Here is a 17,617-nt window from a genome sequence, read left to right on the forward strand (position 1 = left end):
TGCTGAATTAAAGTGTTCTGTCTTTGGTGCTCTACCTGACTCGTGATTATCTCTTTTTTTGGTCCTTTGTTGTGGAGGAGTTGAGAGCCGGGCTCACGGTTTTTTGATTACCATAGTTTTATAGTACTTTTTGAAATTTAGAAGTGTGAGATGTCCAACTTTTTATTTTTTAATATTATTTTGGCTGTTCAAGGTCCCTTGTGATTTCATATACATTTTAGATGGATTTTTATATTTTTGGGATTCTGCCATTAGGAGTCTAGATAATGCATTTAATCTCTAGAGTGCTTTGGGTAGTATTGACATCTTACCACTATTAAGGCTTCCAGTACATGAACACAGGACTCACTGTGGTTTTGATATGCATTTTCCTGATGACTAATGATCTTGTACCTTTTCATATGCTTATTGGCTATTTGTATATCTTCCTGGGAAAAAGGTTTATTCAGATATTTTGTCAGTTTTTAAATTTGCCCATTTACAAATCATGTTGTTTAGTTTGTTGTTGTTGAGTTGTAGGAGTTCTTGATGTATTCCTTATACTAGTTCCTTATCAGATATATGATTTGCAGCTATTTTCTTCCAGGTGGGTTGTCTTCACTTTCTTGGTAGTGTCTTTTGATATACAAAGTTTTAATTTTTTATGAAGTCAAATGTATCTGCATTTTTCTTTGGTTGCTCATGCTTTTGGGGTTGCATGTAAGAATCCATTGCCAAATCCAGGGTCGTGAAGATTTCCTCCTATGTTTTTTTCTAAGAATTTTATAGTTTTTTCTATTACATTAGGGTGTTTGAGCCATTAAGGTCATTGATTTAGTTTTTGTATGTGATGTAAAGTCAGTGTCAAACATCGTTCTTTTGCATTTGGCTGTCCAAGTATCCCAGCATTATTTGTTGAAATGCCTATACTTCTTTATATTCCTTTGACTCCTTTACCCAAGGCAGTTGGACCTTTGCTACTACTACTGCCCTGAAACTGCTGTCACTGGGTTCCTAAGGACTGGGTAACTTAGTTGAATGGATAATCTTTTATTTATTTATTTATTTATTTATTTTGTGAGACAGAGTGTCTGTCGCCCAGGCTGGAGTGCAGTGGCATGATCTAGGCTCACTGCAACCTCCACCTCTTGGGTTCAAGCCATTCTCCTATCTCAGCCTCCAGAGTAGCTGGGATTACAGGTGCACACCACTACGTCCAGCTAATTTTTGTATTTTTAGTAGAGATGGGGTTTCACCATGTTGGTCAGGCTGGTCTCGAACTCCTGACCTCGTGATCCACTTGCCTCAGCCTCCCAAAGTGCTGGCTGGGATTATGTGCGTGAGTCACTGCACCCGGCTTTGAGTGGATAATCTTTTGTTGTTTCCTCCTTGTAATATACAAGCCTTGGCTTCTGTGACATCATACTCTCCTAGTTTTCCTCTTGTCACTCTGAATTCTCAGTCTCTGTCCATCCCTGGTGCTGCTGAAGGTTCTCTTGTTAGCCTTAAACACATTACCTGGGTGATCTCATTTTCTGCCATGACTTCACTTGCCATATATGTGCTGATTTTTCCCAAATTTTTATTTCTCCAGACCTTTACATCTATTTTATTTGCAGGTTCATATATCTAATAAGGAATTGATATCCAGTGATCCTATAGAACTCCTGTAATTCAGCACAAAATCCAAACAGTCCAATTAATTAATGGAGAAGATATTTAAATAAACATTTTTCTAAAGAACATTTCAAGCTCAGGATTTCCCAGATAATCTGCTTTTTGTGTTTCCTTCAAAATCTGCTTTGTGTTTCCTCATCTGTAGGTGGCACAGCATGCATCTGATTTCCCAAGCCAGAAACCTCAGACTCTTTCTTTGCTCCAGGAAGAAATATAATTGAGTTTTTAAAAACTCCACTTTTTGACTCATTGTGTAATAAAATGCAACAGTTTTAAGTGTTCAACGAGTTTTGATACGTTTATGTACTTGTGTCACTATCCCCATAGGTGAAGAGACAAAACATTTCTATCACACCGGCAAATTCCTCGGTTTCCCATCCCAATCAATCCTTTCACCTCTGCTGGCTCCAGGCAATGACTCTCTCCTTTCTTTTTAGAAAAATTAGAATTTCTTTTTTAGAGTTCCAGTAATGGAATCATACAGTGTCTAAGTCTGTTTGTGGTGCTATAGCAAAATACCTGAGACTGGGTAATTTATAAATTATAGGAATTTATTTCTCACAGTTCTGGATGCTAAAAAGGTTATGATCTAGGCACTAACAGGTTTGGTGTCTGAGGGCCCAGTTTCTTCTTTGAAGATGGTGACTTGAACACTGTGTCCTCACATAGTAGACAGGGCAGATAGGCAAAAAATAAAAAAAAAGGTGAGGGCAGATGTTGTGTGCGGCCTCTCTCTTAAAGGGCTTAAGCTTATTTACAATGGAAGAGCTCTCATGACCTGATTACCTCCAAAGACCCACCTCTTAATACTATTGCATTGGAGATTAAGTTTCAACATGAATTTTGGAGGAACACAAGTATTTAAACCATAGCATATAGTGTAGTATATATTTTTTGTGTCTCTCTGCTTTTGTTCAGTGTAATGTTTTTGAGGTTCATCTATGTTGTTGCATGTATCAGTAGGTTATATCTATTGGTGCATAGTTATTCCATTGTATGGCTGTATCACACTCTTCATTTATCTGCTGATGGATATTGCATTGTTTCCAGTTTTGGGTTATTATGAATAAAACTGCTGTTAACCTTAAAATACAAGTCTTTGTGTAACAATTGTTTTCATTTGTTCTGAGCAAATACCTGATTGGTCAGATGGTCATATGTCAGTATATGTTTAATTTCATAGATTTGCAACTCTTTTCCAAAGTAGTTGTACCATTTTATTTTCCCCTAGCAGTGTACGAGTTCCATTTGATCCACGTCTTTGCCAACACTTGTTATTTATTTTAGCCTATTTAATTTTAGCTGTTTTAATGGGTGTGATTAGTTTTCAGTGTAAGTGGTTTTATTTTTATTTTTTTGAGGGCTTTGCTCTGTTGCCCAGGCTGGAGTGCAGTGGCACAATCATGGCTTACTGCAGACTCAGCCTCCTTAAGGCTCCAGCCATTCTCCCTCCTCAGCCTCCCAAGAAGCTGATGCATGCCACTATGCTCAGCTAATTTTTGTATTATTTGTAGAGATGGCGTCTTAATGTGTTACCTAGGCTGGTCTTGAACTCATGGGTTCAAGAAATCCTCCTACATTGGCCTCCCAAAATGCCGGGATTCATTGTAGTTTTAAGTTGCATTTTCCTAAAGACGATGATGCTGGTACCTTTTCATGTTTATTGGCAGTTCACACATATTTTTTGATACATGACTCTTTTGCCCATTTTAAAATAAAGTCATTTGCTTTATTATTGGATTATAAGAGTTCACTATAAATTCTGGTATTAAGACTTTTTTCAGATATATGTTTTATAAATATTTTCTCATAGTGACTTGGCTTTCCATTTTCTTAGCAATGTCTTTCATACAGTTTTTCTTTTTTAATGGTTTATGTGCTATTTAAGAAATCTTTGCCTAATCCAAAGTCATGGCGATTTTCTCTTGTATTTTCTTCCAGAAGTTTTATAGTTTTAGCTTTTTTATTGAGATCAATAATCTATTTTTAGTTCAGTTTTGTATGTTGTGTGAGGTTAGAATCAAGGTTCTTTCCATGTGGATATCCAGTTGTTGCAGCATTATTTATTGACAAGATTATCCTTTCCTTTATTACATTCCTGTGGAAGCTTGGAGAAAAAGCCAATGTGTGTGTTTATTTCTAGGCTCTCTATCCTGTCCCTTTTTAGTAAATCTTAACATCATGTAGTCGTAAGACCTGCAACTTTGTTATTTTTCAAAATTGTTTTGGCCGTTCTAGGTCCTTTGCATTTCCACATAAAGTTTTAGAATCAGCTTGTCAGTTTTAACAACAACAACAACAATAAAAACTCCTTGAATTTTGACTGGGATTGCACTGAAGTTAAAGATCAATTTAGAGAGAACTGGCATCTTAACAGTAATGATTCTTCCAATCTAGAAACACAGTATATCCCTCCAACTTTTTAGGTATTCTTTAATTTCATTCAAATGTTTCATAGTTTTCTGTGTTCTGATCTTGTACCTGGTTTGTTAAATTTTAAAAATTCCCACTTTGGGAGGCTGAGGTGGGCAGTTCACCTGAGGTCAGGAGTTTGAGACTAGCCTGGCCAAAATGGTGAAACCCATCTCTACTAAAAATACAAAAAAATTAGCTGGGCTTAGTGGCATATGCCAGTAGTCCCAGCTACTCAAGAGTCTGAGGCAGGAGAACTGCTTGAACCCAGGAGGGGGAGGTTATAGTGAGCCAAGACAGTCCCATTGCACTCCAACCTCGGTGACGAGCAAAACTCTGTCTCAAAAAAAAAAAAATTCCATTTTATAAGAAAAAAATTCTATTGTAAATTCCAGTTTTTTCAGTGTCAACATCGTTATATCCAGAAAATAAAAATAAAATTGATTTTTATATATTGACTTTGAATTCTGTGACCTTCACAAACTCATTAGTTCCAGTAGCTTTTTGAGGGGTAGATTCCTTCAGATTTTCCTCATGTACAATCAGGCCGTCTGAATGGAGCCAGTTTGCATGCTTTTTATTTCTTTGCCTTATTGCGCATCCTTGCATTGTTCTTGATCCACAGAGGGAAGCATTCAGTCTTTGCAAATGTCATGTTAGCTGTTTTTTGGAGATGCCTTTATCATACTGAGTAAGTTCTCTCTTTTTCTTTCTTTCTTTCTTTTTTTGAGATGGAGTTTCACTCTTGTTGCCCAGGTTGGGAGTGCAGTGGTGCGATGTCAGCTCACCACAACTTAATGCCTCTCAGGTCTAAGCGATTCTCTTGCCTCAGCCTCCCGAGTAGTGAGATTATGAATGCACCACCATGCCTGGCTAATTTTTGTATTTTTAGTAGAGATGGGATTTCTCCATGTTGGTCTGGCTGGTCTCGAACTCCCGACCTCAGGTGATCCACCTGCCTCAGCCTCCCAAAGTGCTGGGATTACAGGCGTGAGCTACTGTGCCTCGCCAGAAGTTCCCTCTTTTTCTAGTTGCTGAGAGTTGAACAGTTGTTGAATCTATTGGTAACATGGAGCCATATGTCTTGCTCTGGCCAGATAAATGTGGAGGAAATCATAGACATCTCTTCTAGGCAGGCGCCTGAAGAGCCAGTGTAGGATTTGCTACCTTGTCCTCCTACTGCTGCTCTTGCTGTGAGCATTAGCGTGAACAGGAAAGGGATTTTTGTTGGGGTAAGCCATGAGGTTTTGGAGCTGTTGTTGATGTATTATAGTCTAATGAGAAGGTTCTTGCCAACAGAACAAACTCCTTGCGTTCATGGAATGTACATTCTAGTACAAGTAGGGCAGGAAAATACATATAATGACAGAGATTAGTGTAATGAAGAAAAGCAGGATCGGGGCTCCAGCACGTTTTAGCTTTAGATAGGGTTATTGTGGAAGACCCCCTTAAATGAGGCAGCAGTTGACCTAAGACCTGAATGAAGTGAGGGAGGAGCCATGAGATGTCTGGGTGGGGAAGGGAATTTCAGGTACAGGAACAGCTATGCTATATATACAGCCCTAAGACAGGGACTACAGACTCTCCTGAACGTGGAGGGTGTGACAAAGCTGACCTCCAAGCGAACAGAGAAGGGCACATTCACTCAGTGACTCCTGTGGCTTATGCCAGGAGGGCTGGGCCAGAGAGAAGTGCTGCTATATGTTAGGCAGAAGATGACTAGTTGGCCATGGCCTTGCCAGACCTCTCTGATGCCAGCGTCCTTCAGTTCCTCGATTTTGAACAATGGGGCAGGGGGCAAAGAGGAAGGAGGGAGTACCTGAACTTCCTGACATTCTGGCAAAGGAGCTTTCTTTTAGAAAAATCATTTGACTGAACTTGAGTTTGTGAGATAGCCCATGATCATTACTTCCCGAGTTATTCTCCACCTTCAAACTCACCACCAGCTTCTACTGTACTTAGGAAGAAGCCTGTACTCAACTCTGCTGTCTAGTTCACCCCCTGACTCCCCTCTCCCATCACAGAACTCTGCTCTATTCACCCCAGATTTCTTTCAGTTCCTTCGCTAAGCGACACGTTCTCTGGGATGTTGGAAAGGCTGTTCCTTCTTCTGGGAACACTCCTCCTGCTTTCTCCTGGCTAACTTAAATGACAGACCTCCTGTAAGCTTCCCAGACTAGCCTTCTGTCAAATGCCACCTTAGCATCTTGTCCTTCTCCTAACAGCACTAATCACACTGTCTTGTAGCTTTAAAAAATTATCAAATAATTCAGACACCCAAAGAAGTATAAAATATAGTACAGGATGCACCCTATCATCCACTTAAGCAATGATATACTGCCAGTGAAGCCCTTAAGATCCTCCTCCCTTCCAGCTCTCAATCCTTATAATTTAATGCTTATCTTTCTGAGACAGCCAGGTGGGAAAGGGTCCCCAGAGAAACTCCCAACTGGCCTGCATACTGGTGTGCTCTGCCTGTCTGTGTAGTTCTTAGGGAACTTCACTGCAGGCCTCCATGTTGTTTTACAACCTGGGGCTTGGCCTCTAACTCCCTGGTATGGCTTTGTTTAGCAATTCTGCCTTAGGGAATGAGTTCCTTTCTGGTTTGATATTTCCATGTTTTCCTAGCCCTGTCTCTTAAAGGGTCAGACCCAGCGATTGGTTTTCTTCTGCCTGCCTGTGTAACATATGTGTTATGTATGATGTCTGTTAAAAGAGCTCTAATTAATTTGGCCTAAAAAAAGACAAGTGCTTAGATCAAATATTTATTAAAAGAGAAGATAAAAGCAGCGGTATCTTTCAGTTCATGTGATTTTAATCCTTGAGAAATAAAAACAGCCTTAAAAATTACTGGTAAAAAGCAGATGCTCTCAAAATGTAAATAGGCGGACCAAATTATGCAGGTCAGATGCAAGGTTTGCTAAGTGTTTTAAGGTTATAAACTGCTTTTTGGTTTTGAGAACTATTTGATTTTCTGGTTTCACAACTATTAAGGCCTGGGAATCTAAGGAACTAACCACACCCTTAATTATGCTAGGAGTCAAACCTTGGCTGCACCTGGCACACAAAACAACTTGCCAGGTTTTACATTAAAGTTAAAAATTGGTAGGAGTTGACTATTATGTAGTTGAGACCACTGGAAATAGATTTACATGCAAGGTGTGTAAGAATAGTAAAATGTTTTTTGTTTTGTTTTTTAGGGACAGAATCTTGCTCTATTGCCCAGGCTGAAGTGCAGTGGCACAATCCCAGCTCACTGAAACCTCTGCTTCCTGGGTTTAAGCGATTCTCCTGCCTCACCCTCCCGAGTAGTTGGGATTGCAGGGAGTGTCACCATGCCTGGCTAATTTTTGTATTTTTAGTAGAGACGGGGTTTTTCCATGTTGGCTAGGCTGGTCAAACTCCTGACTTTGTGATCCACCCATCGCAGCCTCCCAAAGTGTTGGGATTACGGGTGTGAGCCACGGCACTTGGCCAAATGTGTTTTTTTTGTAAAAGGTTATAAGAAGGCATGGAAATGTAAATTTTTGCCTAGGGTTAAAGGAATTTTTTAAAATTTTATTTTAAATAATTTGTTTTTTGAGACAGCGTCTTATTCTCTCACCCAGGCTGGAGTGCAGTGGCTCAATCTCAGCTCACTGCAACCTCCACCTCCTGGGTTCAAGTGACTCTCCTGCCTCAGCCTCTCAAGTAACTGGGATTATAGGTGTGCACTACCACACCCAGCTAATTTTTGTATTTTTATTTTTTTATTATTTATTTATTTTTCAAGATGGGGTTTCACCATATAGGTCAGGCTGGTCTCGAACTTCTGACCTCAGGTGATCCGCCCACCTCAGCCTCCCAAAGTGCTGGGATTACAGATGTGAGCCACCGCACCTGGCAAATTTTTGTATTTTTAGTAGAGAAAGTGTTTAGCCATGTTGGCCAGGCTGGTCTTGTTCTCCGGACCTCAGGTGATCTGCCTCCTTATCCTCCCAAAGTGCTGGGATTACCGGCATGAGCCACTGTACCCTGCCAAAGATTGTTTTAAATTAGACAGGATGAAGTTGAAGGTTCAAACAAGTGGTGGAAGCATTGTGGAAATTAACCTTGCAAAGGGGTTCTCTTTGTGAACATATTGACTATATTCAAAAGGGTATTATGTGGGTTTTCTGAAAATTAAGCATTGAAATAAAAGCAAGCAAAACAAGGTCTTTTTTTTTTGAGATGGAGTTTCGCTCGTTACCCAGGCTGGAGTGCAATGGCGCGATCTTGGCTCACCGCAACCTCTGCCTCCTGGGATCAGGCAATTCTCCTGCCTCAGCGTCCTGAGTAGCTGGGATTACAGGCACACGCCACCATGCCCAGCTAAGTTTTTGTATTTTTAGTAGAGACGGGGTTTCACCATGTTGACCAGGATGGTTTCGATCTCTTCACTTCGTGACCCACCCGCCTCAGCCTCCCAAAGTGCAGGGATTACAGGCGTGAGCCACTGCGCCCGGCCAAAACAAGGTATTCTTAAAGCACTAATCTGCTCTTTGGCAAAAATCTATAGAGGGTTATAAAAGGTTTTTGCTTCTTTAAAATTTCTGAGTCATCATTTTGGCAAAATAATTTATGGTAATCTGGAATTCTATTTCATTACATCAAGTGTTTGAAATCTCAAATATATTTAACAGCTTTCCTAAAATCAAACTTCAGTTTCAAAATTGTCTTTCCTGATGTCTGGCTTTTTGGATGGTTCAGAGGGTACCTGAAACATCCAGAAAAATAGGGGAACAAGGTCATCTGACATGTTTAGGTACATGGGATTGCCAAAATGATGTTCAGTTTTCTTTAGGTTATATTTTTGTGAATAATGCTAATATATGTTCCAAAATTGTATGGGATTTATAAAATTGTAATGACCAAGTATATGTTATCAATCATAATTAAGGTTGTTATGTTAAGTTATTGTAAACGATGGAGATAACCAAACTTCTTTGTTAATTGTGTTTTTAACGGCAACTACCCTGGACATTTTGCTATTCACAGACAATTGTTGTCTTGTTTTAATCCTTTTCAAAAGATGGTTTATAATAAGCAACAGGACTTTGATAGGTACTCTCAAATGCAGGTTTCTGATAACTTTGGAGATTGGAACATTGGCATAAAGGAAAATTCATAGGACTCATAAAGAGATGAAGTGTTCACAAATATCAAGCAAAACAAGAACTAAATGGACTGAACTCAGAAAGCTGAAGCAACCTTTTAACTTGCTGGGAATATTGCCATTCTTTGTTTTTCAGAGTCAAGGAAACTTATTTTAAACCATTTATGGTCTTTAATAATAGAGAAAGATATACTTGTGTGAACAAAATTTGGAGCATGTTTGTTTCTCTTTGCCTGTTTCCTTTTTTTTTTTTTTTGAGACAGAGTCTTGCTCTGTCACCCAGGCTGGAGTACAATGGAGTGATCTTGGATCACTGCAACCTCCGCCTCCCAGGCTCAAGTGATTCTCCTGCTGTCGCCTCCCAAGTAGCTGGGACTACAGGTGTGTGCCACCATGCCTGGCTACTTTTTGTATTTTTGGTAGAGATGGGGTTTCATCATGTTGGCCAGCTTGGTCTCAAACTCCTGACTTCAAGTGATCCACCTGCCTTGGCCTCCCAAAGTGCTGGGATTAGCTGTGAGCTACCATGCCTGGCCTAGTTCCTCTAGAATTTGGAAACTATCTGTGAGTATTCTTGACTTATGGAAATATAGTTGTCTGCATCAGTGCAATAACAATCCATTTATCTTTTGCAACAAGACACAATTGGAAAAACTGGTTATTTTCCCAAGGCTTTGAGTGAAAGGCTGTGCCTGTAATTCCTGCTACTCAGGAGGCTGAGCTAGGAGAATTGCTTGAACTTCCAGCCTGGGCAACAGAGTGAGACTTTGTCTCAAAAAAAAAAAGTCAATCTTTGTGGGAGGGGAATCCCACAAGTGCCATGGCGAGGGTCTGAAGTCTCAGCCTATTCCCATATGAATATTGGTTTAGAAAAGAATTAGAAATATAAGCACATAGTTATTCCTTTATATAATCATATATAATCAATATAACCTTTAATTTTACTAATGATTATCGGGTTATGAAACATGGAACTGAGGTGACATTATGAACAAAGTGATCCTAAGGCAAGATGCTCTAAGCCCTCTGTCATGCCTGCATAAGGGCTGCTGGAGGGCACCTCATCTGTGCGGCAGTGCCAGCATTGTGAAGGTGCCCACTGTTTAGCCAGCTACGGAAGGAGATGTCCAAAGTGGCCAAGACATCTCCTTACTGGGGAATTAGGAGAAAACTCCGCTCCTCCAAGCTCTGTGGTAAGGCCTGATGGCTGTCAAGTAGGCCCACAGACATCCAGGTGCTTAACTATCTCTATGTGATGCTGTGCTTCAGTGGTCATGTTCCATGTCCACTCTCCCGCTTCACTTCTGCACCTGGTCTCTCTTTTTCTCAGAAGATGAGAATTAATAATAGTAACATAATCTTAACGTCACTGATATTTCTGACAAATATGCAAAGAGTGCTGATGTATTAGGTTTTCTCCTCATCAGGTACTTGAAAGTTCTGGGCCCCCTATCTCCAAGACACGTGATTTATCTCACCCTATCACTGACCATCGTTACTTCACCTTACCTTCCCTGCCCCTTGCTTTGTACTCAATTAAAGTCAGAGCATCCAGGCACTCGGTGCCACTGCAGGACTCTGTGCTTTGGATGGCAGTGGACCGCCGGGCCCAAACTCTCTTTTCTCTATCTCTACGTCTGTGTCTTTTATTTCTTTATTATTATTATTTTTAGAGATGGGGTTTCACCATATTGGTCAGGCTGGTCTCAAACTCCTGACCTCAGGTGATCCACCCCACGGCCTCCCAAAGTGCTGGGATTACAGGCGTGAGCCACCACGCCTGGCTGTGTCTTTTATTTCTATAGTTTCTCTTCTTTGCACCAGCAGGGAGGGGCTCACAGAACCCTATAGGGCTGGACCCTACAAATCTTTACTTGCAGAGCCAGTATAAGCCCAGTGGGGAAACTGGCCTCATACTCTTGTCTACGCAGCCCCTGTACAGGGTTCCTGACCTGTGGTCAGTAAATAATGTCACTTTCTAACAGGTCCAGGAGCTCCAAGTTTATCCTGGGACTTTAAGAGGAGAGGATCAGCCTAGCTCATGGCTAGGCTTGGCTTTAAAAGGTCTTACATCTAAGTTTCTCTGTGGAACAGAGTTTCATCAAAGCCAATCCAAAAGGCCTATGTAGAAATAATTATTCTTGCTGCACTTTATGTAAAGAACCAGACCCAGTATGACACTAAAATCTATTTTGCAAATAATTGAGTCCTATCATAATTTCTTTTTTTTTTTTTTAACGAAAATTAGGACTGGAGCAAAATTATGTTCCAAAACTTATTCATTTGCCATTCATTTCTTAAGTTGTTTTTTTGGTATGAAGTCTCACTCTGTCACCCAGGCTGGAGTGCAGTGGCACTATCTTGGCTCACTGCAACCTTCGCCTCCCAGGTTCAGGCAATTCTCCTGCCTCAGCATCCTGACTAGCTGGGATTACAGGCGTGCGCCACTACGCCTAGCTAATTTTTGTATTTTTAGTAGAGACAGGGTTTTACCATGTTGGTCTCGAACTCCTGACCTCGTGATCCTCCCGTCTCACGCTCCCAAAATGCTGGGATTACAGGCATGAGCCACCGCTCTGGCCTAAATTCAGTTGTTTTTAAGTTTTTGCCTACATTTTTAGACTAATCATGCTTGTTTGTGTGAACCAACTGGCAATCTCCGGCTGCAGCTCAGAAAGAACAAGAGAAATGGGTAATGTAAAAAATCTGCATAATGTAAAAAATCTGAGCAATTATCCTGCCAATCCTGCCAGGTGATGAGAATAAATAGGTTGCCCATCATTCAGAGGTTTCCTTTTGGGAAACTAAGACCAAGGAAGCTAATCAAAGCCAAGCACCATGCATCCAAATCCTAGCAAGCATAACTATAACCACCAGTTATCTGGGTGTGTCACAAGACATCCTTTTCTCTCCCTTGTTAGAGGACTCAGTTTCACAGTTTTACCTTAGCATTGGGCTTCTGATAAGGAGTCCATGCAACCCCCAATTCCTCAGCATAAATGAGGTCTAGGGAACTCCAAGACTACTGACAGCAGGGGTGATAAGGGCGTACATAGGTAGACCAGATAATTCCCCCTAGACCCCTGCTTCATGATGCAAGCCCCTCTGGCACCCATGGGAGCACTTGCCAAGGTTGCCAGGACTTGGGGATGCAAGGATGGAAGGACGGAAAGAGGATGCTTTCTTCTCTCCCTCACGTACCCCAGGTATCTACTAGGAAGAGAAGGGAACCAGGGATGCCTGCTCCCCACTGTCTAGATGGGTAGCCATTCATCTTCATCTGCACCACTTTCAAATGCATCTTGAAGTCCTGGGACTCCTTTGAAAAAAATACCTTCTTTTATCCTTTCTCCTCACAGATAGGTAATTGTTTCCATACTACAGGACACTCCCCTCAGATGCATCCTCCAAATTGGAAAGAGTTAATTTCCCAAACCTTAAACTGGTTGTCTTAGAATTGGTTTTAGGAGAAGGGAACTCAGAAGTCCAACATGCCAGCAAAAGGGTAAAGTTGTTTACCATTCGGACTTTTGCCCCTCCCCGCCTCCGTGTACAAATTGGTAAAAGTCCTCAGGAATTTTGAGCTGTCCTTACGCCTCTCGTTGTTTCATTAAAAATTTTTTTTTTTTTTGGACGGGCTTACTGCACTCGTTGCCTAGGCTCGAGTGCAGTAATGAGATCTCGGCACACTGCGACCTCCGCTTTCTGGGTTCAAGCGATTCTCCTGCTTGAAAAAAAATACCTGCTTGAAAAAAATACCCGAGTAGCTGGTAGTACAGTCAGGCGCCACCAAGGGCTGGCTAATTCTTGTATTTTTAGTAGAGACAGGGCTTCACCATGTTGGCCAGGCTGTTCTCGAACTTATGACCTCAAGTGATCCACACACCTCAGCCTCCCAAAGTGCTGGGATTACAGGTGTGAGCCACCACGCCACACCTTATTTAATTTTGAGACGTGCTTTTTTTTTTTTTTTTTTTTGAGACAGAGTTTCGCTGTTGTTACCCAGACTGGAGAGCACGATCTTGGCTCACCGCAACCTCCTCCTTCTGGGTTCAAGCAATTCTCCTGCCTTAGCCTCCCGAGTAGCTGGGACTACAGGCGCGCACCACCATGCCCAGCTAATTTTTGTATTTTTAGTAGAGACAGGGTTTCACCTGTTGACCAGGATGGTCTCGATCTCTTGACCTCGTGATCCACCCGCCTCGGCCTTCCAAAGTGCTGGGATTATAGGCGTGAGCCACCGCGTCCGGCCAGACATGCTTTTTAATAACCTGGTTTGTCTCTTTTCGCCTTCAGGGCATCAAACTCGGAACGGTCATGCAACTGGAGCCTTGGACCATCGCCCCTTCTGCTGGGGACCCTTAGATAAGCCTCTGAGGGAGATCTGATTGCCATTTTCCCAAAACAGAGCCCCCTGTCGGCAGGAAGCAGTTTAGATCGATCTTTGGCCCTATCCTTATCCTTACTCTAATAGTGAGATGGACTTCTTTAGGGGGTGGGAATGGGATAGCCAGGTGGGAAGGGCTCCCTGGCAAAACTCCAACTGGTCTGTGCACTGGCAGGAGTGCGCACTGGGGCCCGGGGCGGAGCCATAGAAGTTCGCTTCTCCGTTTGCTGCGGGGAGGAGCCTGGCCCCTCCGCTTCCTCGTTGGAACTTGGGATTTAATGTGTGAGGAGGGTCCCTGTTCCCCCTTTTCTTACTTTTTACCCAATAAAACCCTGCCTTACCCTTCAAATTGTCTGCGTAATGTTTCCTGGGGTGTGACAAAGGACCTCATTCATCTTTCGCTGAAGTAAGGAAAAGTCCCACAACATTTGCATGTGTAGCTTTGTATTTTTATTACATATATGGATGTCCCTGAACAACATATAGTATTGTTTTGCTTTATATAAGTTATTAAAAAGGCAGTCTGCAATTTGCATTTTCCCCAGTCTTGTTTTTTGAGATTCATCCACGTGGATGCGGGAAGCTGTAGAGCACTTCCCCTGCTGTAGGGCGGTTTGTCTGTTTTCTAGCTGGTGGACATTCAGCTTGTTGACAAGGTTTTGCAATTACAAAGCACCTTTGTTATAGGTTCCTGTACCTGGCCCTCATACTTTTGACAGAGTCTCCCGGCATACAACCAGGAGTGGGCGTGCAGACTCCTCTGCCCGCTCCCTTCCACTTCATCAGCCTGGCCGGGGGCTCTTCCAAGAGGTGGGACCAATCGGTGACTTCTAAGTCGTGCCTCTCTCTCTGCGTACGAAACGCCTTGAGGGCAGGGACTTTGCAGTCTTGCTTACTGAGGCGTTTTCCAAAACCGGGACCGAGGACTCTGACGCCTTTGCGGAGGGTGGAGGGTGGCCGGTGGGCGCCGGAGTTTGGCAGAATGCCGCTGGGGGAGGCGGGGCGGGGAGGAAGTCTCCTGGCCTGCCGCGGCCTCTCTTAGGGACGTTTCTCGTCCCGAGGACAAACTCTCCGCACAGCCTCGACTTCTTTCTTGGCCAGCGCCCCCAGGACAGGAAGTAGCATGGCCTGGCCCCGCCCCTGGGCTCCCCCTCCCGCGGTGAGTCAGGCGGCGGTGACGGCAGCGGAGGGGGCGATGACGGGCGAGCGGGCGGCCGCGGCGGAGCAGCACAGGGCGGGGCGCGGCGGGCCGGTAGGGGCTGCCGAGCGGGCGGTGGGCATGACCGGGGCAGGCTGGGCGCTGGTCGCGCTGCTGCTGGCGGCGTCCGTGCTGAGCGCTGCGCTGCTGGCCCCCGGCGGCTCCGCGGAGCGCGACGCCCAGGGCTCGCCGCCACGAGGTGAGTGCGCACCTCCTCCCGCCGCGCGGCAGACTCCGAGCGCGGCGTCACCTCCCCGCGGCACCGCCCCTCCCTTCGTGCGCGGGCGCCGAGCACTAGGCTCGGCCGGAACCGCCTCCACTGCCTGAGCTGTCGCTGCGACTCCGCGGTCTCGCGCCCCGGACCGGAGGCCGGACTTCAGGCTGCGGCGGCCGGGCCCCGCGGAGCCGGGGGAGGGGACGGTTCGCGCCGCGGCGGAGCGTAACTTGGGCGACCAGGCGGCGCCCACTCCAGCGAAGCCTTCGTCCTGGCGCTTTCAGTCTAAATAGAGGCCTTGGATCGGGATGCGGGCAACCCCCACACGCTCAGCCGGGAGGCGGGCCAGGCGAGGGCCGGGGGGCTCGGACTCCGCTGGCACCCAGTCCACTGTTCGGAGGGACTTAAAGCAGGATCCCTTCCCGGGGGCCTCGCCCCCGAGGACGTGGCGCGGAAGCCATGCGACCCTTGGCTTCAGCGGGTGGGAAGCCCGAGGCTGGAACGCGAGTTCGCCCGCGCGCGCTGGGGTTGGACTCTCGTAGATGGCCTGCAGCCTGCAGTCCCGTCCCGGGCTAGCCCTCCCTGGCCCCTCTTCTGGGTGCATTTGCTCTCCAGGGTGACAGGGAAGCCGCCGCCGCCAAGTCGGGGTCGCGGCCTGGGAGGAGCCCGGCGCTTGTTCTTGCGCTGGCAGGAGAGGCGCTCAGATCAGCTCGTGTTTGCACAACTGGCTCGCTCTTCGAACTCGCTGGGGAAAACGGTGACAAATACAGACTCCAGGCCTCTATCTAGTCCCCTGGACCGGGGAGCCCCAGCTCCTGGGAGGTCTTTGGCACACGCCCCTCCGTGAGGGGTCGGACAAGTACCGCAAACCTCTTTGGGTCAGTGCTTGACGAGGGTCCATACCTGGAATGGTGGGAGTCATCTGCCTTTCCCCTTCCACGCCCTTTTCTTAGTCAGAATACGAGGTCTGTGTATGGAGTTCAAACGGCCCCTCCTCCCCAAGCAGAAGCTGGAGGAAGACATAGTGAATTTTGGAAAATGCGGCTCAGCAGATTACATTTTGTGTGCTTGTTCCCTGCTCCACCCAACCTCGATCTTCTGCGCTCCCCTAACTGCAAGAACTCCGGGGAGGTTATGTAATCTGCCTGATCACAATTTGTCAGGGACAGATCCGGTCGAACACTCTTTGTTTTTTTAGCACCAGTATTAAGCTTATCCAAGGACACTTACTTTAGGGAAAGGTGGTCTATAAATAGTAATCACATGTAGTGAGGGGAAGCCGCGTGTGGCTGCAAGGCTTCCCCTGCCGCCTGAATCCCATGTTTGGGCTGCACAGCTTTCTTCTAAAAAACATCATCTGCCTTCTTTTTGAAAATTCTGCATTTACTTCAAAAAAAAAAAAAAAGTACAATATGTCTTTAAAAATATATCCAGCAAAGATCAGATAGCTAGAACCAGAATTTAAATATTGGGAAAGGAAATAAAGGTGTAAATTTACTCCCGCGCAATTGAAAGGTGACTTTATTTGGTTATTTACTTATGAAGACGATGTAGACCAGAGAAGAGAGAAGGAATGAATTGTTCTTTTGTTAACGCTCTGTGGGTATTGCCCTGGAATTTCTTTTTTTTTTTTTTTTTTTTTTTTTTGAGACGGAGTTTCACTCTTGGTACCCAGGCTGGAGTGCAATGGCGCAATCTCGGCTCACTGCAAACTCCACCTCCTGGGTTCAGGCAATTCTCCTGCCTCAGCCTCCTGAGTAGCTGGGATTACAGGCACGCGCCACCATGCCCAGCTAATTTTTTGTATTTTTAGTAGAGACGGGGTTTCACCACGTTGACCAGGATGGCCTCGATCTATTGACCTCGTGATCCACCCGCCCTGGAATTTCTTAGGTTAGCTGTGTGGGAAGGTGACGGCTTTTTCTTGAGGCTGAACATCAAGCTCAGTTTCGAGGTCATATTTGATGGCTTAGTAATTGGGTCCTTTGGTCGTGTCTGTAAGTGATACAAACTGTTATTATTATTTTTAGAAACCACATTCAAATAATTCATAGTGAAAAGTAAGGTGTCAAAATTCGCTAGCGTTACTCTGACAGTCTGTAGCTGTGGTCTTCACCCTTGGCTGGGCACTCAAATCCGTTTGGGAGGTTGGTTGTTTTTTGCGGGAAATTTAAAAAATCATGTTGATTGGGCAGAGATTCTGATTTCATTGGTCTGGAGTGGGACCAGGGTTGTTTTTTGAAAGCTTCCTCAGGTAATTCTGATATTCAGCGAGGACTGAGCTATGCACATTCCCAAGAGCTTTCAGCCTAAAATTCATGTGGATAATCTAAGTATACAAGAAGTACCTATTCCACCCACCACTGAAGGCTCAGGGAAATGAGTTAAAAATGGTACTGGCGCGGTGGCTCATGCCTGTAATCCCAGCACTTTGGGAGGCCAAGGCGGGTGGATCACGAGGCCAAGAGATCGAGACCATCCTGGTCAACATGGTGAAACCCCGTCTCTACTAAAAATACAAAAAATTAGCTGGGCATGGTGGCGCGTGCCTGTAATCCCAGCTACTCAGGAGGCTGAGGCAGGAGAATTGCCTGAACCCAGGAGGTGGAGGTTGCG

General features: G+C 44.6%; 2 protein-coding genes across 11 annotated transcripts in view; both read left to right on the plus strand.

Annotated features, from left to right (window-relative positions):
* Window positions 1–14,118, plus strand: part of POMK (protein O-mannose kinase) — a 70,047-nt gene extending 55,929 nt beyond the window's left edge. For 2 of the 6 annotated variants that reach the window (XM_078347663.1, XM_078347661.1), the window contains exon 6: window positions 13,499–14,118. The gene's annotated coding sequence lies outside the window, so the exon portion shown is untranslated. Of the gene's footprint in view, window positions 1–1,801; window positions 2,752–7,268; window positions 9,410–13,498 lie in introns of those variants that run through there. The other 4 variants (XM_078347662.1, XM_078347660.1, XM_035270463.3 and 1 more) reach the window with 2 other exon arrangements.
* Window positions 1–17,617, plus strand: part of HGSNAT (heparan-alpha-glucosaminide N-acetyltransferase) — a 73,593-nt gene that overhangs the window by 5,811 nt on the left and 50,165 nt on the right. For 2 of the 5 annotated variants that reach the window (XM_078347657.1, XM_078347659.1), the window contains exon 1: window positions 14,463–14,748. The exons of 1 other annotated variant lie outside the window; for it this stretch is intronic. Coding sequence is in view for 2 of the 4 variants with exons in the window: in XM_035270458.3 (XP_035126349.1) it covers window positions 14,785–14,986 (202 nt within the window). In the remaining 2 variants the exon portion in view is untranslated. Of the gene's footprint in view, window positions 1–14,462; window positions 14,749–14,771; window positions 14,987–17,617 lie in introns of those variants that run through there. 2 more of the 5 variants (XM_035270458.3, XM_035270459.3) reach the window with 1 other exon arrangement.

This window comes from Callithrix jacchus, chromosome 13 (assembly GCF_049354715.1).
Source record: "Callithrix jacchus isolate 240 chromosome 13, calJac240_pri, whole genome shotgun sequence".
In the NCBI taxonomy this organism is placed as follows: Eukaryota; Metazoa; Chordata; class Mammalia; order Primates; family Cebidae; genus Callithrix; species Callithrix jacchus.